At 39.1% G+C, this 22,687-nt stretch overlaps 1 protein-coding gene across 1 annotated transcript in view; it reads left to right on the forward strand.

The window, feature by feature from the left end:
- CRYBG3 (crystallin beta-gamma domain containing 3) overlaps nt 1–22,687 on the forward strand; it is an 80,911-nt gene that overhangs the window by 43,733 nt on the left and 14,491 nt on the right. Inside the window, exons 7-16 of the mRNA XM_066567594.1 lie at nt 60–207; nt 6,465–6,604; nt 7,888–8,002; nt 9,035–9,070; nt 9,767–9,900; nt 11,606–11,732; nt 15,476–15,618; nt 17,159–17,285; nt 18,305–18,337; nt 22,370–22,479. Of these exons, the coding sequence (XP_066423691.1) occupies nt 60–207; nt 6,465–6,604; nt 7,888–8,002; nt 9,035–9,070; nt 9,767–9,900; nt 11,606–11,732; nt 15,476–15,618; nt 17,159–17,285; nt 18,305–18,337; nt 22,370–22,479 (1,113 nt within the window). The remainder of the gene's footprint in view (nt 1–59; nt 208–6,464; nt 6,605–7,887; nt 8,003–9,034; nt 9,071–9,766; nt 9,901–11,605; nt 11,733–15,475; nt 15,619–17,158; nt 17,286–18,304; nt 18,338–22,369; nt 22,480–22,687) is intronic.

A 22,687-nucleotide genomic window follows, 5' to 3' on the forward strand; every position in this document is an offset into this window, starting at 1 on the left:
GGCTTTCCATCAGATATGCTCTACCAGCAATGACTCAGTTGATTTTATCATTATTGCAGTTGGATTTTTTATGAGAAACCAAAGTTCCAGGGTCGAAGACATGTACTAGAAGAAGGAGAAGCTGTGCTGGATCACCTTTGGGATCTCCCAGGCATAAAACATCATCGAAGAAACCTCACAGTTGGTTCTATCAAACACGTAACAAAGGTACAGACTTTCTCCACAATATTCTCACATGCATAATTGATTTGTTGGTCACACTGGTGTATTACCAGCAATGGACACTGTGTGTGTGGTGTTCCTGACTTTATTCAAATTTGCTGTGACTCAGTTTTTTCACTTTCTAGGTGATAAATTCCAGGGCTTTTGCTGACCTAAATTTCCCTTTCTTCCTGAGTTACTGAGCAGGTGGATTATGTTTCTTTTCCACCACCCTCATGTGACACAGACTCCCCTGCTTTTAGATGTTTACCTGTCCAGTTATTTGAAATTAAATGGAATCAATTCATATTTTTGAAGAAGTTTTTATCTTAAGCTGTCTGCTGTGTCTATATGGCTTCTGCTTCAGTAGTAGTTGGGTTTCCAATCCTGTTTGTACAGTGTAGCCTCCAAAAACTTCTGCCATTCCCTCTGCAGCTTTTGTGCCATCTGCATCTCCACTTAGACCAGCATCACACCTACAGCATATAGCTCTGCCTGCAGCCTTCAGTTTAGAAGGCTTTTTGTTGAAAAGATAAGAATCAAATGTCTAAAACTAAATATAATGCATCCGTTGTTATTCAGTGAATGAGGAATATATTTTCCAGATCTTGTGATTTAAGAAGACTTAGTAGTCTCATTGTTCAGTGTAACATTCCAGTTGCTCACAGGGCAGTGGCCCTTGCTGTGACTGGATTATCATTTGTATCACAATGTGAAAGATTTCCAGTAAAGTGGTTTCTCTGTTTTCTGTTGGTATAGAGGTCATTTTAAAATTGATAACCTTTTTGTCATCAGTACAGAGGCATAATGTCATAACAATTAGAAATAGTTTTTCATTCTCTGAAAAAACTTAAAAATTAATTCATTCAAAAAAGGCTGACTGAAGGCAAGAATAATTAAGTTAACATTATTTGAGCGAAACATATTAAAAACCTTTGATCAATATGCAATAGGGATGTTAATCAATAATGTGGAAGACAACTAAATAAATGAAGGTATTCCACAATAACAGCCAATAAGGGAAGCTGGGTGGCTCTTGGCTATGAAAGAAGACTCTTGGATAGGAAAGATACTTGTTTAACTTCATCGTGCTTGATAAAAACCTTTGCAGTACAGCTAAATAGCTTTGACTTTTGTTCTTCTTCCAGTCTGTGGTTCATTTATGTAGAACACAGATGGAAAGCTTTGTTACTTTACTCTAGTTCAATAATCAACACTTTCCTCGTGTAAATTAAACCTCTGGCAGGTATGGTTGGTAAGTTTAGTGCCCTCACCAGCCAGGTTTTGTCCTCTACACCTTGATTCATGAAGGCATCTCTACTTTTATAGGTTGTTTTTTAGCTGCTGTGGAACTGCTTTTGGAAGGTAGTTTCCCAAAGTGCTACCTTATTTATTTATTTTTGTGGAAAATATAGGCTTTGTTTTATTTGACAATTAGTGGATTCTTTTTCAGGCAGCTCGTGTGTGTTTTACTGCCTTTTCTTTTTCATAGGCTGTCAGTGTCTTTTCTCCAGGGTAGTTTGGCCATACTGGCTCCATGTCCATGTTGTCTGACTTGTCTTCCAATTTTTTAAGTAGTTTTTTTAATGGCTGCTCAGTTGCTGTGAGTTAACAGATTTGAACATTGACTAAATATTTGAGAAGAAAACAGCTTGCCAAGAAGAGGAGAAACAGTTTTTTACTAAGGAAACTGTAGGAGGTACATTTAATTTTTTTTTTTTTTACTAGCATATTGTCTGAAGAACAGTCTGCCAGTAGCCTTGTGCTCTTGATTTGGCTTCAAGCCTCCCCAAAAAGCAGAAATTCTGTTAACTTTTTGGTTAGCTTGTGGCCTGGCTTACCATGGATATGCATTAGGTGTATCCATGTGTATTTAATTTCAAGAAAATTGTGGGAAAGAGATTCCAAAGAAACAGATTGTGCAACCAGTAAAATGAGACCTGCCTGAAATGATGTGGAGATTGATTTCCTCTATGACACAAGCCAAGGCCAGCAAAGTCTGCCTGCACACCTAGGTTCAGTGCAGCTCCTGCAGCACAGTCTGTTTAGCCAGGTCATTTCTCTAGCCTACTGTAAATACTTATTTTGACTTTTTCTGCACGTTGGGCTTTTTTCCTATCTGTTTCTGGAAACCCAAAGAGAGTGCAAAAATAAGAGCCAAGAAGAGTTCCTGACACCTCCATTCTGGAACAGTCTTGTGAACCACTGCTTTGCAAGGTGACAAGGGATCTGAAACAGCAATGTAAAATCACTGTCTGCAAGATGGTTAGGCAGGGATTACCTGGGTTCCTTGTGGAGTCTCCTTAAGCAAAGCTCTTTGTAATGGGATTGTTCACACTATTACATGAAGGGTGTGTTTCTTTTGTTGTGTGGTTTGCCAGATGAAAAGAAGCTAATAATTTAAGCAGGGACTTTGTCAGATGCCATAGGAAGACACTCAGCAGCTTCAGATGGTCTCATTTGCTGGCTGGTTCTTTACAGGACAGTAATAATTTATTTCCTTTGTATGATTTTATTTGCCACCCCTGCTGAGTTCTGTAGCTGGGTTTGGTGGTGGTGAGTGGTTGCAAGAGTGGTACAGTGCTGGAGCACGAATTACAAATGGGTAAAAAAGCCTGGAGGACCAACAGGTCCAAAAAAAAAAAAAAAACCCAACTAAAAAAAACCTCCAGAAGCAGATAGCATCCTAAAGACAAAATGTGTATCTAAAGTAAAATGGTGTCTAGACATTACAAAGCAATCATGTTAATACCAGAACTAATTAGATCTGGTTTTCAATAGACTCTTCTCTCATCCTTGTTTTGGCATTTCCTTTAAGAAGCCAGACTTCAGTCATTCTTTGTCCTGCTGTTGACACAAAACTACCCCAGTTAAACAGGCTGATTTGATCACCACAGCTGGCAGATCCAAGGAGAAGACTCAACAGTGCTGAATTTATTTAGCCCTGCTGGAGCTGTAATCCTAGACCCAGAAGAAGAATAAACAACCTTGAGGGGGTCAAAGGCTTTAGGTCTCTCACTTCTGCTGGACCTCTTGGTCAGGCTAGAAAAATGTCAGAGATGCTTGCTACTGAAGAGGAATATTTAGTGCTAAAGGCTTAAGGGTTGTGCTAATCCTCTTCAGAAGGAGCTTTCCCCTTTTTGCTGAGGGCCATGTTACTCTTCTGGAGGTGTCTGTAAGTGTTCCACTGCTTTGTAAACATCCCAGCTCCCTAAAGACCACGAGGGAAGCACAGGCTTTCCAGGATGACTGTGTGGAGGCAGGAGGATGATACCACAGAGTAAGGCAGGCAGAGAGGGATGCCTGGAGGCTGTGATCTACCTAAGCATTTGCTGGTTGTGTGTTATCACTGGAAATGAGCTCAGCTGCCTAATGTGTTTGCCCTCCTTTTGATTCTGGTTTTGCCTGATGTGTCTGTAGGACAGTGAATGCTCTGACTTTGGACTGCTTGTGATGGAGGGTGGCACAGTTTAGGGGGTGGGTTTAGTGAGGAAACGTTCCAGTTTGGGATCTGGGCCGGAATACTGTGGTAGCAGTTTTGCATGATAATAATTGTGCATGTCTGTGTGTGTATCTTATTTCCAAATCTTGATGCCTTGCAGGTGGCTGGGCTTTAGACTGAAGGATCTCCACCTGACTGCTGTCATATTTGTGTGGTTTTCATTTTGTTTCTAAAGATGGTGGCTTCATTGGGAATGTTGAAGGAGCCTCTGAAAGTTATGAGGGCTGTTAAATATGCCCAGGCAAATGTGAACATGCTGGGGCCAATATTTACCAAGCTAAATTTGCATGCTTTAATTGTATAGATTAATGGCATGGCACAGAGTGTACATCTGCAAATATATAGCCTTCATCTCATACAGTAATAATAAATGTTACCATTCTCTGCAGTCTGTGCATCAGTACAGGTAAATTGAACTCCATATTTAAGTCAAAATGTGTATTTCTGACTTTAAAAAAATGTGCTTAGAAAATATGATGTACTTCTTGCTCGACCATGTTACCACCTTTAAAAATAAATATTTGAATTGGTTTTGATGAAAACCTCAGTTTATTGTGTGGCACTTTATGAACGAAATTTGTGGACTTAATCTAGAACACGCACAAAAATACAATCACTATGAGTAGAGGTTTTTTATTGCTTTCAAATCTGGCTGGATAGAGATGGTGATAAATAGGAGAGACTTTAATATGAGTGTTTGTGCTTTACCTCCCCTGGTACATTTGTCATCTCTTGAGCTGGAGACTGCCTCATGAGCTTCAGAGTCAGGAGAGCAGACTTGAAAAGAGCTTACAGACTGCCTTTTTCCAATCTTAAACGAAAAACAAAAACAAAAGCCTCCTACTGAATTAAAATTAAGCATATTCCATCTCCTATTCTGTCTCAGCCCTCAGGCAGAGACTTTTATTTTGCTACTTGTCTAGTCCTGTAGATACTTAGTTTCAGAATTTATCTGAAGCCATTAGGAGTCTGGCATCATTATTTGTGGAATTCTTCTAGGTGCAACTTCCAATTTTCCGGATCAAGTTTTATTACTGAATTTATGAATTTCAGCCTTCTTACATATCGGATATTTTTAGAAAAAAAACCCACAGACTTCAAATGTTTCACAACTTTGATTTAATAAGATACATATATGTGTGAGAACTATTGGGAGATTTTATTTTTTTTTTAATCTTGTCTAGCAATGCGCTTAGAATTGAGGAACTCCATTAGCATGTTCCCATAAAACAGCATTGTACTAGAAAGTCTTTTTTCCTGGTTTTTCTGGGTTTGTTAATCTGAAAACAAAAATTCCAGTGTTGCAGTTTCTGCTCTAAAAACAGAGAGTGAGCATTGTTTGTAAGATACAATACAGAGGAAACGTGACTGTGCAGGAGGGAGAGTTGCCAAGGCAGTATTACTGTGTTACCTCAGGTCTCAGGAGGAAAGTGAAACAATATCCTGAAGTGCATCCATTCTAATTGCCACAGTTAGTGCTGACAATTCAATAGCTAATTAAAAAATACTGTGAACCAAGAAGTGGGATGTTACCCCATGAAAACTCCTCTAAAAACCCATGTGCAAAAGGAGAGCGCTGCAGGTGCTGTCACGAGATGAGGTGCTCTAGCTTCCAGGGCTTTTGGGCCCTGTTGCTGGGTTTCCCTGCAAGCTCTTGTGTTTTTCCTTTCAGAAACCACAGTCCATGCAGGATCTCTGTCACGGTGTGCCCCTCCCAGGTCCTCCCCAAATCCAGAAATAGGTGCTTCCCTGGGGGGCACCTTCAGAGACCACCACTCCTCCCTCTGCTCTAGCACATGTGAAAGGGGCATCTTCCTCCAGCCACGTTAGGATTTTGGGAATCTTGGTATGCTGTTCAAGCCTTCTATTTTAAAGCAAATGGGCTTGTGGGTGAGGAGGAGAAGGGGAAGTGTTCTGGGAGGTTATGGCTGAGAAGTGAGGTTTTCCAGCTGCACACGTGAGCTGCCTTCCACTGGTCCTGAACATCCTGCTGAAGCAGGGACTTGGAGATCCTCCTTGGTTCACGATGTGTTTGAGTGCTGGGGAAGAAAGTGTTTGCAATGCATGTTATATAAATACTGCAAAATGAGGGTGGCTCAATAAAATCCCTGCAAATTCTAGAGAGGAGCATGTGGTCAACAGGTTTGTTCTCCAGCGTGGTATCTCTCAGTAGTAAACCTCCAGTAATGAAATTTCCTGTTACCTGTGTGCTAACAGGAAAATTGCTAAAGTGCCTACTTAACAGAATAGATGTTTTTTAATACTGATCTTTTTTTCCTTCTTCATCTAAAATGCTGCAGATTTATTTAGCACAACAAAAACATTGAACTCATATGGCTTGATACTGTAGTTGGATTCTACATTACAGAACTTAATTGTCATGGAGGGGTGGAGGTGGAAATGTAGTGGATATTTCTGGAAGATTTTTGGTGATGCGTGCATCATGTGTGTGATGGAAGCATTGCCTTTTAAAAAAGAAGTCAGTCTTATAATGCTGTTCAGTCATTTGGTTGGAGAATATTTAAACTGGCCTTTATGCAAATAGCCTGACAGCCATAAATTTCTTCTTTGAAAATTAGTGGGAGCTGGAAATGTACCTCCTTTTACTTTCCTGAAAATTCCAGCCTTCATTTTAAGAAGAATAAAACCCTTCCATCATATGAAGGCTGAAGAAGGGTGAGAAGATGGGGTAAAAAAGGGAATTTTTGGGGGCAGAGTCTGCAAGTGTGGATAAACATTACCCTTTGATTTGTTTCCACAGGACTGTGGCATTCCAGAGGTGGAGTTCTGCCTGGCAGCTGGTACTACAGAAGGACTTCCCATCTGCATACAGGGTGCAGCTGCCAATTTAGAAGAACTGGATGTTGAGAAAAACCCTTATATAAGAGTCAGATCCGGAGTGTGAGTACTGAACCTTCTTAACAGCATTTTGCTAGCAGGTAGAAGAGTAATATCAGGGGATGAAAATCAGCCAGCAATATGAACTGTATTTGTGGGGTTTTTCCAGAAATCAGTAAACATACATTTAATATTCCCAGCCCTGCATGTCAGCATTGTGTTCTGTGGGCTCCTAGTTTGAAGGCATTTTTTCCTAGTTGCTGGCAGAAGTCTTCAGTAATTCCATATTTGAGTAGCTTTATAAATAAAGGAAGCAACTCAGCTATAATTAGCTTTTATTTCATTAGAGAATAGATACTTCTCCTGAGTCACCCACCCTGTTACAACCATAATACTGTAGCTGAGCACCAGAAAATGAGTGTTACATCACCCAAGCATTTCTCAAGCTACAGCCAGATCCTGACATTCTGGAGGGAGGTGATGCAGTATGACACAGGCCCCTGGGCAGCCCAGAACTTCCTATATTGAGCTGAATGGGCTGTTGTTCCCTGGGCCAAAACATCACAGTTCCTGAAGTTGGGGAGTTGTGTGGCTCTTCCCATAAGTAATTGCAGAATGACAGTAGCTCTTCTATTACAAGAGTCTTGCCTTTCCACGTGAGCCAAGCCTTCTTTCCCACTGTCTCACAGTAAGTCTGTGAAGCTTGGAGTGGTGAAGGACGTAAAAACAGAGTCTTGTCTTAGTTTTGACAAAACTTGGTAGTTTTAAGAAAATAATTTTCCATATGTCCCATGCCTCTTCCTCCATTCCTTGTGTGGTCTTCTAAACCTGTGTCCAGCTTCTACATTCAGCTTTTTTTTATTATTTAGAACAATCTGAAGGACTCCCAGCAATTTTAACCCTCACATCAAAATTACAATAGCTTTCCAAAGGACTGCTGTAAATAATCAAACTTTAATAACTTCCACTGAAAAAATGGCATGGGACTGATGTAAGAAGCCTTTTAATTCATAAGGTGGTAATCTCAGATAAAATTCAATGCAAACATCTCATCCTCAGTACTGGCTTTTTTTGTATACTCATAGAGTAGCAAGCTGGCTTTTTTGAGTGAACAAATTGGTAATTTTCTTCTCTTTCATTTATATTTAGCTTGGACTAAGAAAAAGTATCTGAGATCTTCCTAGCAGTGATGTTGCCCCCATATTTAAATACAGCTTTGTTTTGATGTGCCATCTCAAACATTATGTATCTCTTATGAGTACAAAAAGGAAAATAATTTTAATAAGATCTTTGTATTTGGAATGTAATTGATGAACTGATTGAGTCATTTGTCCTTACTGTTGTAGATGGCTTGCTTATTCAGACTTGAATTACAAGGGAGAGATGACAGTTTTGGAAGAATGTGATTCACCACCTGAAATTCCTTCAGCAGATATAAAATCTCTGCGTCCCTTAAGAATGGTGAGGACTTCACAATTCCCTGATAATCCCCTGTGTGCCCTCCTTTTTTTTTATTGTTGCTTCCCCAGATGTTTTGACCTAAATACAACTTGGGCTCTGATGTTCATTCTGGGTTAATCCTCCGTGGTGTGCTTGCTTTGGTCACTGTGACTTGTCAGGCTTCTGCACACCCCAACATCTTCCTGGGAAACTCCTGTTGTTGAGAGGAGGTCAAATAAGACAGAAAGGCTCTTCATTTTATTGCACCCAACACCAATTAATTAACAAAAAAACCCTTCTGAAGTTTTTGATTTTATTTTTTTGGTTAGAGTCTAGGGATGGAAGACCAGATAAGGACTTTATTACCCAGTAGAATTTCTCTGCACACAAATCTGGAGAGGTGCAGCTGTTTTTTGTGTTGACAGACAGCACTTGGATCTGCATGTGAGAGAGATGGGAAGGGGTATAACACAAATTTTATTGTGTGCATAGCAGGCCTACAGAGAGACAGTTTAAAAGCCATAAAGGAGCAAGACCTAATAGCTGTCTCTTTGGTCACTGAAGTGAGGTCAGTCTCTTATTCCCTCACAGACCATCATTCACTCACATTTCCAAAGGAGATGCATTTGTTGTATTTGCTCTTTGACCATAAACATAAATATGTCAGACTCTATTTTCTCTCTCTCCTGCTGTTTTCTCTTTCTTCTAGTGTGGCACCATTGTGCTATAGAAATTTGTAATGCATACAACAAAGCTTTAAAAGTTAATTTTAAAAATTGGTCAGTATCAATTAGTTTAAAAACATTTGCTTTAGAATTCTGGGCCATGAAGGGATACTTTGAAATTGCTGGCAGTCTAAGAGGTTTGTCAGTACACTGTTTTGTTTGTAGGTCAGGTTTATATTGTCCCTGGCCTTTTGAAATCTATGGCCAGCATTGAAAGTGCTGAATATAATTGCAAAGACTTCATGCTCTGATGGTGCTGTAAAACACATGTCAGAGTGGAACTTGAGGTTTAATATAAATAACTCATTTTCCTCTCATCTGTTTTTAGGGTGGACTAAAGGTGCAAATGCCAATGAATGTCAAGGTAAGCACAGAGGGCATTCAGAATAAAATATAAACACATTGGGAATATGAAATCTTCATGCAAGCTGCTTTCCTTTTGTTTAGTGTGTGATCTTTGATAACTATTCAGTGCTTGCTGCTGAAGAAAAATTCCATAATGCTGTCAAGTTCACTTAGTGTTTGATGAGGTGTAAAAGTACCAGTAGTTTGTTTTTTCACTTACTAGAAAAGCGTGAATTTGCTATAAAATGAGTTTTTCTGACTTGACACATTAGTCACTGTAATGATAAAGGGATTGGGGGGGATTTTTCCATTTAACATACTGAGTTTTAAAGGAAAAGGAGAGGGAAGGGAGGAAGAGAACAGGAATAGATCCCTTCCATCCTAGCCCCTGTTCCAGTACAAGAGTTGTGAGTGAGACCATGATCCTTCTGTGATCTGAGGAGCTGAAAGCTGATCCAAAACTATTGCTCCTTTTTCTACAAAAACACTAATGCTTTAGGTAACTTTTAATTATACAAATACACGCATGACTTGGGTGTTTTTCTAATAAATGCTGCAACAGATACAAATATTGTTAATAGCTGATCTGTGCGATTCAGCAGATAAGGAACTTGAAGGGGCTGTTAACTGCAGTCATGAAAATAACTTCAGTACAGTACAGGGAGAGGCTTCTTGTATTCTTTTGAAGGATTAAGCTCAACATCATGTTTTTTAGATAATAATATATGAGAAAACCCACTTTGGAGGATGGTCCAAAGAGTTTTCAGAAAACATCACTTCTGTCCCAGCACTGTTTGGTAGTGAAGAGGAGTTTCAGGAAATTGGATCACTACGTGTAATTGGTGGAGTGTGAGTATATTTCACTTTTATATTTATTTATTTTAAAATAGAGAAGCATAACTAAATGCTTAGAAGTGCTAACTAAGGGATGATTGGAGTCTTCCACAGGTGAAATGTTTTGAAAACAAGGGAGTGTGAATTTCTTTTATTATCAGCCTACACAGCTAAATGTGTGAAAGGTGTGAAGTCAGTGTTTGCCGTTTGAATGCCAATAAATTAGGCCACTTTGTTCACACAGAGCTTTAATTTGTATTGATTTATACTTCTGATAGTCTCTACTTAATTTGCTGAAATGGCCTTGGGTATGGTGTGGTCAGTCTTCAGTTTGACATTTTAATACCTCTGAAATTTACAAACTGTTTTATTGTCTTAATGATTTTCCTCTGCCAGCTGTTGCATGTTGTCTGGCATTGGGAATGTGCTGTTATTTTCATTAATTGAGGCACTGGATGGATTCTGTGTTGTCCTGCCCCTCCCTGTGTCACACACACGGAGGACTGTGTCACACCTGTGTCACGGGTGGATGCTCTGAGGTAAACTCAGCACCAGCCACCAACCCCTCATGCTGTTCCTTCACCCTTTCCCAACAGGACAGGACTGAGAGCAGGCAGGATGGTTGCTTCTTCCAAAGACTTCAGTAATAAAACATTTTCAGAAAATCTTGCTCTTGTTTCATAAGGGGTTTTCCACTTCAGCATAAGGATGGAATAACATACATCCTTTCAGGCTGCTGTCAGAATTTTATGAGCACTAAATTCAAAACTAACTTAATTGTTAATACTCAGATAATCTATTCATAAGTGCATTGTGTTTTAGCTATCTGGGAAACCTCAGATTATTAAAAATCATTGTTCTGTCTGTTGTAGCAGCTTTTATTTTTAGTGCTGTGGTAACATAAACAGCTGAATTAATGTAAACCAAATGGTACTAAAAGTAATGCTATCCCTGCCTGCCAAATTTCACTGCCAACAGAATTTGTACAGCAATTCTAATATTTATAAGGGAGCTTTATGAAAGAAATGCTGACAAGAAAAAAGGTGGGGAAAGTGCTTTTTTAAATTGACGTCCGTTAGAGATTTGAAGTTGATATGGAAACACATTATTTTAACTGAGCCTTATCTATTTATTCAAAATATTTTGAAAATTTCTATTTGTTTACTGCTAAAACATATTTCATATACAATATGGTTTATATCTTCAATTTGCTTGTCTGTTTATATGTATACAGTTTTAGATTAAAGCAAAAAAAAAACTATAAGCAGGCGAAATCTTGTTCTGCCGAAATCTGTTAATTTTGTCACCATCTCCAGCAAGGGTAGGGTCTCATCATTTATTAGCACACTAAAGAGATCCACTGCTTGTGTTTTTATCACTGAAAGCTTTGGCATCTAGCTGTATCCTGGGCTCTGTGGTACCAAATATTGCTCTTGGGAATGTGGCTGGCTGAGAGGAGGTACATGGAGAAGCATTACATAAATCAACTATTGTTGGATAAAGAATCACATGGCAGGATTTTGATCCACAAAGAACACTTCATGGGTGCCTGTTGTGATTCCAAACAAGCATTGCTTTGTTCATTGGCTGGGTTTGTGATACTCATTTTATAGTGTTTTTGGGGAGTTCTCTTTTCCCTTTATTTGTTAGAGAAAATCATGTGTGCAATTGTTTCGCCTTTACTGATTTGTTCTTCTCTTTTGTTGTGGGGCTGCCACAGATGGGTTGCCTATGATAAGGAACGTTACAAAGGCCATCAGTTCTTGCTGGAGGAGGGGGATTATGAGGACAGATGCTCCTGGGGGGGAAGTGACAGTGCCCTGCTCTCCTTCCGCTTCCTTCAGGCTGTAAGTACCCACGTGGATTTCTCACAAATTATGCACAGCTCTGTCCATAAAAAGCAAGGTTATTCTTTGTAATGATACAGCTGCCTTGGGTTGGGACATTCCATCTTTTTTGTTCATCCTCATTCTTTTCCTACTGTCTGAAATCTAGATGCACTAAGGAAGAAGCAGGTTCTAAACAGTCTTTGTGAAGTTCATACAAAAAATTGTATCATGCAGAATTCCTTGTCTACCTGCCAGATTTTCCAAGCACCTCACTCCTGCACCTCAAGCTATTTGAATCTCTCAAATGGAATTTTCTTAAATAACGTGCCTGAGTGTACAGAGTAGTTCTTGATTAAAACAAAAATAGCTTTTCAATGCAGCAGCTGTTGCAAGCCTTAAAACAGCATTACCCTCTGTCTGTGATTTTTCTGCCAGAAAATTTTGGCAGCAAAAATAATCATGGTAAAAAAATCCATGCTACTAAAATGTGTTTAGAGGAGGCAAGGATGAAATAATAGTAAAAACTATTTGTAAGAGACTACTATTGGAAGCAAAATTAGACTTTTTAGCAATGGGGAAACATGGGGTTAGAACTGCTTTATAATTTCCTTTGTTTTGGGTTGGGTTTTTTGTTTGTTTGTATAAGCGTTGGAAGTTTTTTTTATTATAATGGCAACTCTGAGCATTAAATACAGCTGCAAAGAGTAAGTTCTTCTGAGACTAAGATTGTTCACTCTGATATTACCCAGTTTTGTAAACTCAGATTACTCATCTGAGGAGATGTGATATTCCTGAGTCAGGAATTTTGTGCAAATTGAAGATGGGGATTTAAAGCAAACTCACTGTCTCAACAGTATTTTTTTTTTTTTTTAATAAAAAGTTAATGTGAGCCCCAGAAGGCCATACTTAAATTCACAATTTGCAGGTTTGTTTTTCATGACAGGCACCTAGCAAAAGCTGTATTTATAAACAGAATCTATCAAAATAAAGATCAGAGAATGAATTGAATTCAAGAAAAATATCCTTCTCGAAATAATTTATTTTTAGGTTTCTGAGAAAAAAAAAAGTAAGAAGTTCCTTCAGACTGAGAAACCTCAATAGGATTTTGCATCTGCAGAATCCTATTCAATTACTGAATAATCTTAGTTTTCCTCTCTTTGCCAGCTGTATATAGGATACTTGAGCAACTTAAATTGATCTTTTTAGATTTTTCTCTTGGCAAAGGACATAAATACAAGTTAAAATCATGCATGTGGGTAGTAGCAAGAATGATCTTCCATGACATGTATTTAATGTAGCTTGCACCTAAAACAGTCAGAAGGCTCAAGTCATTAACATTTTAAAAACATATATCATTCACAGTCATATATCAACATGTATCATTCCACTTGGCCTATCAATATGTACAAATATTTATCTATTGATAATAGAAGAGAAAAGGAGTAATTCCCCTCAATTTGTTGCATAACTGAAGGCAACCAGCTGCTTGCCAATGGAATGAGTAATGGCCCTGGCACTGTGTTGCTTGGCTTGACCTCCCTCTGGGCAATGTGCAGCACACCGGGCAGTGCCCAGGCTGGCCATATGCTCCCTTTGTGACTTTGTATATCATACTTAAGGTCAGGATTTTAAAAATATTTTAGTACCAAACGTTCAGTTTCAAGGGGACCCGGGCAAAAATCCAAACTCTGTGTGCTTGAGGCCCCTCACTGCACAGCAAATGTCCTGGCTCTTCTCCCTGAGCTCAGGAATTCTGTCAGGGGAAGGTAAAGGCTGCAATGGTCTCAGAATCCACGGGGATGTTGTTATCCCCCTCCCCAGCCACTGGTGAGGATGTGCTCAATGTGGGCATGCTGTAAGGGCTCTCAGCTTTTGGCTGGCTTGAATAATAATCCTGCAGTGAGCACTCTCAAGGGCTGGTGGGGGTTCAGGGAGTGTTTGGGAAGCAGAGATAAAAAGATCTTGTGGGATGGTTTTTTCCAGCTGCTGCCAGCTGCCTGTCAGCATCTGTGCTGAACACACCTGAGTCAAATGCAGAGCCCATTCCTGGGGCAGTCAGCAGTCTGGACTGTGAGCTGCTTGGGGGGACAGTGGCATTTGCTTCTGTTCTGCAGTGTCAAATGCATTTCAAGCTGGGGTTTGCCCATGGCTCAGTGAAAGAGCAAAGTTTCTGAGTATGTTGCCTTCGGAGCTTTCCCACTAATGTTTTCAAGTTTAGAATGATCTGCCTTGGTCTGAAAGTCTTTTCTCAAAAAGTATTTTTCCTGTTGCTTCCTGTTGGAAGGGAAGTTGCAGTGGAAGTTCAGGCAGCAAAGAATGATGGCTGAATTTGAAAGATGTTTTAAATTTAATTACAACTGTGGATATATTTCCATATTTTAAACTTAGTTAAGGAAATTATGTGTAGATTAGATCTAAGTGACTTTTTGGGTATTGTTTTGCTTTAGGACTTTTAAGAGTAGCTGGTTTCCATTTGCACTAATGCTGCACTAGTTTGGTTGTTCTTTCCTTTTTTTTTTTCTTTTTTTTTTTTTTCCCTAAAAAGTAGTCTGAAGCTGCAGTTGTTCATGATGATTCTTCCAGCCCTGGCACTTTAATTTCTAGTGAATACCTGAAATAGTTGCAAGAGTTCAACAGTTTAAATAAATGAAGGAAGGAAGTGGTCAATACAGTAGCAGAACCAGTTTTACTTCAGAATTTGTTCCATCACCTTTTACTGTCCTGTAAACAGTGTAGAGAAGCTGAGCCACATCGTGTTCATTCTAAAATTGGTTTTCATTAGTCATTGTGACTGTGTCCTTTAGAAAGACACGGTGTCCTCCAAAGAGCCTGTTTGATCAGGTTCACCTGGCCAAATTAATCTAGCTGCATGCTTGCTTTGGCCTTAATTTCTAGGTGTTTTTTGATAAATCTTTTCTAAATCTTTGTTTTCTCGGTGTTTAATGTAATAATACCCATGGTGGAGTCCTCATATGTTCATGACTCTCTGTTTACCACATTATTTGCTTGACAGCAATTGTTTCTTGTTTGCAGGACTCAGTTTCAATTTATAACACTGCTGAATGATTGAGAAACACTGAAATTGAGTTCCTGCTTTCTGTTAAAAGTTAAAATTGCTAACCCAAATTCAAATAATCTGAGGCTGTGCAAGTAATCTGGCCAAGAAGCTAAGCTGGCTGAAAGCACAAAGCAGTGTCACACAGCTATGTAAGAGAGAATGTGACAGTGTTAAGCAGGATTTATTTATAGCTATAGTGGATGTAACCAAAAAGTACAAACCCCTGGTGCTGGCAAGGTGATCTTGCCCAGGCTTTTCCTTTCTATAATTATTGCCATGTTGCTGGAAAGGGATGAGGAAGGAGAAGTTTATTAAAAAAATATAGTCATGGTGATGCTTGGAGTAGTTATTTGTGAGGCTTTTGGAAGATCAATGCTAAACTTTTTTCTTCTTAACTCTTCTGCTTACCACACGGGCATCTTTGCACACTGAGCCATCCTCAAAGAGGAAAGGATGGTGCTCAGGGGCAGCAGGCTCTTCCCCTCTTCAGTGCAACCCCTGAAGGCCATACCAGATTGCCAGGCTTCAAGCTATTCCAGAACTTCAATGCCAAAACATCCCATAAAGATCCACACCAGGGAGCCAAGTCCCTTCAAGCTCTATAAAATGCTGCCTTTCTGCTTACAACTCTGTCCCAAAATGCTTTATGTTGTGAAGAGTCATTGAGCTGTGACTGTCCTCTAACTCCTGTGCTGCCTCTTAGGATTTCATAGAGTCTTCAGTGGCACTTTTCCAGTCTGATGATGAAGATGGGAAAGCATTTGACATCATCAATGAAGAAATCCCTGATTTGGAGCAGGCTGGATTTGGCCCCGAGACGAGGTCGATTCTTGTGAAAAGTGGAGTGTAAGTCTGCTCAAATACATGGAGCTGTTAAAGATTTCTGTGCACCTTTGGGTGCATCTCTTGACAGATTATATTCCACATGGTAAATATTTGGAGGAGAAAAATGTTTCTTTCCATTTCCTTGGGGAGTGGAAGGGAAATAATTTTAGTTTTCTGTAGCTCTCATGCCTACACCTTGATTTGGATCTAAGTGTTCTTGTTCATAGAAAAAGTTTGTGATGATCACCCAGAGTCACATTGTTCCATGGCAGTAATACTGAGAAGACATTTTAGATATATTAAGAACTGGTATAATTTTTGGGATAGGTAGAGCCTGTCCAGAAAGGATGAGATGTGCTGTGTAATAAATTTAGCCTGCTGGCACTGAAAATTAATAGAACTATAAAAACTAAAACATAAAAGACATTAAGGGAAAAGAGCACTGTGAAATCATGTGGGTTTCAGACATTTAGTAGTAATTTTTAAAATGCAGTATTTATAATGTCATAACTACCCTAATGGTGATGGGGATCAGGAACTGTGAAGTGAGGAACCTGAACTGCTTATGTAGGGATGGGTGATTAGTGTCTCATGAGGATTAGGTGCAAGAATGAAAGGCTGAGACTCAGTTTAGAGAGGGGCGATACAAATGAGAGCTGCAAAATCCTGAAGGTGCTAAGACAAGATTAATGCAGTTCACAGAATCTTGCATGACAACAGTTGGGGGGAAATGCTTTACAGAACTGGAGATTGCTTTAAAGCAGATTTTGATGTGGAAGGAAAAAAGCTTTTCCTACACCAGAGGCAGTGAGTTTCTGGAACTTGCTGCTGAAGGAACTGTGGTAGCACCAGGAGGTTAAAAAAATCCACACTAGATAAATTAGTAGCAAACAGATTTGTCAGTGGATGATAGAATTAAAATGAGTAAAGACATGTCCTGTTATATCCCTAATAAAACAGTGGTGGGTGAGTAGGAGAGGAATGCACCACCAAAAGTGGGTGATTTAGAGGTGTCTTTCTAACCAGCCTCCATCTGCTTCTGCCACTGTGCAGGGATAGAAGGACGCTCTAGTTGGGAGTTTCTTTCTTCTTAAATTGCAGGAGAGAAAGCAGGCTGGGAGAAGCTTGAGCTGCCAGCTATTGTAGGCTTTTGCTTAATCTCATCAAGCCTTCCTCAGTTACTTATCTTTCTTCTTGCACCATTTTTCCTAAATCCAACTGGAAAAGCTGCAAGAAAGCCCTGTGTGGGGGATGCCAAACAGGCAAAGATTCAATTAAGAGAGATTGAAAAAGTTATCAGTTCAGTCTGTTTCCTCTGAATTTCTGAGCAGGGCATCATCTCACAATGAATTTGCTGGGAAGGCAGACACCCAAAATCTTGTGTTTGTCCAAGTGGGGAAAAGCAGAAAATCAAGTGTGTGACAATTTTGTGCCTCTCATCAGGTTTAATGTTGCACTGTCTGCCAGGTGGACATTCTGTTGTGCTTGACTTGCTGTTAATGCCATCAAACTACTGAGAAAAATGCAATGTTTTCAGTTTGATTTTTGTGTCATTCTCTAGGTGGGTGGCTTATCAGCAGAAATATTTCTGTGGAGAACAATATGTACTGGAGAAAGGGAAATACAAATGCTTCTTTGACTGGGGAGGATCTAGTAAAACCATCATGTCAATTCGACCTGTTAAGTTGGTGAGTTACCAGATTTTAAGGGAAAACCTTAAAAGAAATGAGATCTTTGGAGTTCAGAGTTTACCATAATAATTAAACTGAAGAGCCCACATTATAACAACCTATTTAATTGTTTCCAAGCAAATAGACAACCTGTCTATTTGCTTGGAAACCATTTAAAGACCCTCATGGAAGGCATAATGAGTCTGTTCAGGATGGAGACTTAAATGGACACTGCAGATCTTTCTTGTCTTTTGAGAAAATTATCAGGGAAACTTCATAAGAAGAATTTCCCTTTGGCAGACTGCATAGATGGAGAAAATAGCCTGGCCTGGAAAGATTAATTTGCCTTAAAACATTGTAATTGATAATGTATTTAGAAATACTTGAGAATTTATCTGGCCTGTGTTGTTACATAATAGAATTCTGTTGGGGTTTTTCCTTACTTTTCTGCAAAAATATTTGTACTAGATACAGTGAATAAAGAGAGGAAATATTTTTAATCCATTATTCAATCCAAGGTAGTGCCAACTCACCCAAGCAGATTAATGCCAGCACTGTCAAAACCCTAATGCAAAACAAAGACATTCCACAGCCGTAAGTATTAAATGATAATAAGTAATAAATTATTAATAAGTAATAAATTATAGGAATGCAAAAGGAATACTTAACCTTATTTTGAAGAGCACATGTTGAGAGGGGTGTCTTCTGTTGGTTTTAGTTCTTTCTTTTTTTCAAGAAACAGCCTCAAAAGTAAATGCAGAGACATTTACATGGAACATGCACATGATGGGAACTAATTAATGCTGATCCAAGTTCTCTGTGTGAAAGGCATTGAACAATCAGGCAGGTAATTGAGAGCTTACAGAGAGCTCATGGCAGAATTTGGGTAACAGAATTGTGCCAAGAGCCTCGGAAGTTTTTTTTTACCTCTGCTCATGAGTTCTTGCTTTGGAAATTTCAGGCACCTTGGCATGTCTCCTAGAATTGTAATTAATGTTGGGGTTTTCTAATGTGTGCATATGTATTTATTGTTGCAGGAGCCCCTTGGGACAAATGAGCCTCCACATTTGGTAAGTTGGCATTACATAACAGTCTCTAGTACTAAACAACACTTAACAATTAATGTTGAATGCCTTGCTTCAGGTGATATCTCAGTAATTTCTGGTGATACTTCAGTATTGTCACCTTGATACAGCAGATCAGTGATGGAGGAAACTGGTAGATAGATAAAAGTAAAGTCTGCTAAGTGTTCTGCTCTTTGCTTTATTCTGAATCATACCCTTTAGTATTCTATCCCCAAAAATGCAAGCAGTCCTATATTTTTGAGTGACTTTGGATCTCCATAGCTATTGATTTTCCTCTTCTGTCCCTCTTGTTTCTGGAAACTCACCATCCCATCCAGTCATCCTTCTCTTTATGGCAGATTTTCTTTCCTTTATTTTGCATTGCATCCAGTTTGTCACTCCTGTGTTTATGTGTGAGGTGAAGATGAAAATATAAACGGCAGAAAACTGAACTGCACATTTCAAACCTGCAAATGCATCAACACCTGGAAGTTGGGTTTTTTATTTTAGATGCTGGTAGTTCTGCTTTCCAACCTCTTCCAAGCAGGTAGATCTGCTACTTAAGGTTCCCTTTTTGTTACAGTAACATCAGAGCTTGACTGGACACATCCTGATCATGATAAATCTGTGATAAATCTATGATATATTCTCACAGTTTCCCTGAAAGTTCTGTCCTACTTGGTGTTAACTTACTAAGAGAAAGCAGTCCCTATAATTCACTCTGAGTCTCAAAAATGATTTAGTTTAGGGTCTTACACTCTGGTCCTTACCTTACAAGGTTATATTCTATTAATGGACCTTTGAATTATCTTTCTGAAGCACAACCCTGCTCAGTGTTCATCACCATGTGTGCTCTGTGTTCCCTGCAATGTTCTGTCCCAGCAGAGCTCTTCCCTCATCCAGCATGAGTTGTCTGATTGCTCTTTTTCTGTCCTGCTAGCATGGGTGACGATCTGAGTGATTTTATTGCTCTCTCTGACATGCTTTTAATTAAGCAAATTTGGGAAAATTTATTTCAAGAAACATGACATTTTCAGACAAAAGATATTTTAGAGCTCTGTGGTTCTGTTTCAGCACACTTAAGTATTTTGTCATCTGGACACAATTTCTCTCTTTCTTGCTTGGATGGGAAATGTTGTGCATTGTGTTACTTAGCAGGTGGACCACACCCTCCTTTTTCTCCAATTCTACCATTTTATGATTAACCCAGGACTACAGGAAATGTTTCCTGTCTGAAGACATAATTGGTGTATTATTTTAGCCCTAAACACTGACTTCCTGCCCAGCCTATTCACATGGCAGTTTGCAGCCAAATCCAAAGACTTGCAAGCATGCTCACCAGAGGGCCTTGGTAAATGATACCAGATAGAATAACTGACTCAGATAAAACTGGGGGGGTCTAAACCATTGAAGATAATTTTATTTTCATCTCAAAGTCTTATATTTTTTCAGGATCTCTCAAAATCTATTCTTTGAGTGTATTATTCCAGTGTTGCAGACCTTTAAGATCAGTTCAAACCATTGAAGTTCAATAAGTTGTGCTTTACAAGCTTTTTTATTTCCAGAAACATGAAAGAACCTGTGTGTGTGTATATGCACAGACACCTTTAAATATTGGCATGTACTGGATTGCATTTTGCCTCTTGTGGTATTTAATAACAGTCTTAACAACATTTGTGAAAAAATTACTATCCTGACTTACCACAATCCTGGTTTTCATAGGATTCTGCCTTGGGGCTAGGGAGGAAAGAACATATTTCATATCACTACAGTTCTTAGAGGAGGGGAGATATTTTGATTAATATTTAATGGGAAAATATTTAATCACTTAGGATAAGTAAAAGACAGGCCCTTAGATAAATATCAAGAATTTCACATTCAGAGTAAAATAAAATATTTCTATGTGAAAACCAGTCTCTTAGTTTGGAACTTCTAAGAATGGTGCATATGAGCTGGGAAATCCCTAAACATCCTGATGTTTGACCCTTGAGTAAGTCATATATTGGGTATTTTGAATTATTATACATTCTCCCACCTTTAATAAGCATATGTCTGAACTAAGGGAGCTGTTTGCACTGTCTATAGGAGTGTGTCTTTTTTTCATTTGTGTTCTTACCAGAAATTGAAAAGCAGCAAAATTTTCTTACATCTCTGAATTACTCCCCTGACCTTTTCTGCCTGCCAAGCTTCCTAATAAACCAACTACACAGAGTGTAAGAAATCACCAACTCTCCAAAGCCATTCATTTCATTTATTGAAATAAAGCTTTGCTCAGCAAGAACAAAGCCTCTTTCAACAGCAGGTGACTTGCAGAGATGATGTAGGAAACAGAGATAATTGCTGTGCAACCCTGCATTTGTACTTTAATATTCTGTCCTTTGGCTTTTTGGGAAGCAAAACCTCACACATTAATGTCAGACCCTGACAACGTGGAGATGGCTGCAGTTGGAGTCTAATTGCAGTGTTTGCACTGAGGAATCGCTGCTCCACCCCAACTTCTGTCAAATTAACACCCTCATTCATTACTAGATAAATTCTGTGTTAAAATGAGTTCGTGAATCTTTTTTAAAAGCCTTGCACAGCACGTGGCCTATGAAAGAAAGGCAGTGTGTATGTATATATTCCCTTTTGTAAAGAGCTTGGAGAAGAGTGGGTAGAAAATACAGTGTAATTACAGCTTAAATAGGTGCTTTGTGACATAGCAGTGCAGTTGTATTTACAGAAAAGTCAATTACACTTTATTCATTTTATTGTAGCTGATCCTTGCTCTCCAATTAATGCTCACAGCCTGCAAGGCCAGCTTAAGCCTTTCTTGTTCTTTCTAACAGGAAACATTCATTTCTTTTAAAAACATAGACTGAACTTTTCCATAAAATCATTTGCTGACACTTGTGTTTGGCCTTCTCACTCTGTGCTGGCAAAAGCACTTGATTTCTTTTCTTTGGCAGGAAGCTTGGCCAATTTGGGGCATGAAGGGGGAAGTAGCTCTTGCAACAGCCATCGTGTTTTTCTTCCATTACAGAATATGAGCTGTTCTCTCGATACACTTCAATTTTTCATTCTTTTCCAGCCTCTCTTTCAGGCTTTCAAATGAAATTCACCTCAGTTACACAGTGGCAGCCTGAGGGTACAGAATTCTGGGTGTCTTTGCTATAGATCATAGCCTACATCATACCAGGGTTTCTTTTGTTTTGGTGGGGGCTTTAGGGTTTTTTTGTGTGTGTTTTTTTTTTTAGTTTAGGTTTGTTTTGGGGTTTTTTTGGGGGGTGGGTTTGTTCATTTGGGCTTTTTGTTTATTTGTCTGGGGGAGGTTGGTTTTTTGGGAGGTTGATTGGGGGTTTTTTGTCTGTTTGTTTGGCTTTTTCTATTTTACTTTTGCTGCAACATTTTGAGCCTTCTTGCTTTTTAGGGATGACCTGATCACATCTTACTGATGGGGTGTGGTTCACTGTGACTTGCAGTGCTTTACCATGACATACAAAAGCAGCTTGGCTGAACCTCAGAGGTCCCCAGTTCCCCCAGAAATCCTCCTGCTAGTTCTCAAATGAAAAGCCACCTGCCACCACTGTGATCACAGAAGATTTCAGGGCACTTTTGTCAATAGCAGCTCTGTATCTTTGACCAGCATGTCCCAATCCTGCTTTGAGCACTGGATTGCTGAGCTGTAGTGAGAGTTAAGCTGCAGTTCAGGAGTACTTTGAGTGGATGATAACAGCCTTGAGTCCTACTCTTCTTATTTGTGCCTCTCCTGCTGCAGTTGAACATAATTGAGCTTACACTTGATAACTCTGCCTGCCTTAGCACCACTGGGAAGCCTCCTGTGCCAGCCCAGAGATGACAAAATACTTGATATGTTTCTAAAAATAAAGCAGCTGTAGAAAATGTAAGAGATTCTTTGAATGACAATTCATTCAGTTAATTGTATCTTTGTGAATTGAATGGATACTTCTCTGAGAGTACAGCTTTCTCTGTTGACATTAATGATAATGCATTCATTTTCCTTCTAGTCATTGTTTTTGTTTTGTTTTGTTCTTGTAGCTCAAAGCTTTCAGTAATACACATTTCCAAGGAGCATGTGTAGATTTCACAGCAGAAGTTTCTGATTTTACATCATTCATACCATGTTCTTTTAAGGTTCTCCGGGGATGGTAAGTGTTTGTTGTTTTACATGCCATCATTTTCAGTATTATGAATTTTTTTTTTCAAATGTTACAAAATTTCAGGCAGCAGAAAGCACATAACACATGCCCATCATCTTCCATCATGTCTTAGACACTTTGTCCTGCAAGGCATCTCAGTAACTCTCATCCTGCCCTTGGTTTGGGTAGTGTGCATTTTGCTCTCCCTGGGGAAGGC

Source organism: Molothrus aeneus, chromosome 2, assembly GCF_037042795.1.
Source record: "Molothrus aeneus isolate 106 chromosome 2, BPBGC_Maene_1.0, whole genome shotgun sequence".
NCBI lineage: Eukaryota > Metazoa > Chordata > Aves > Passeriformes > Icteridae > Molothrus > Molothrus aeneus.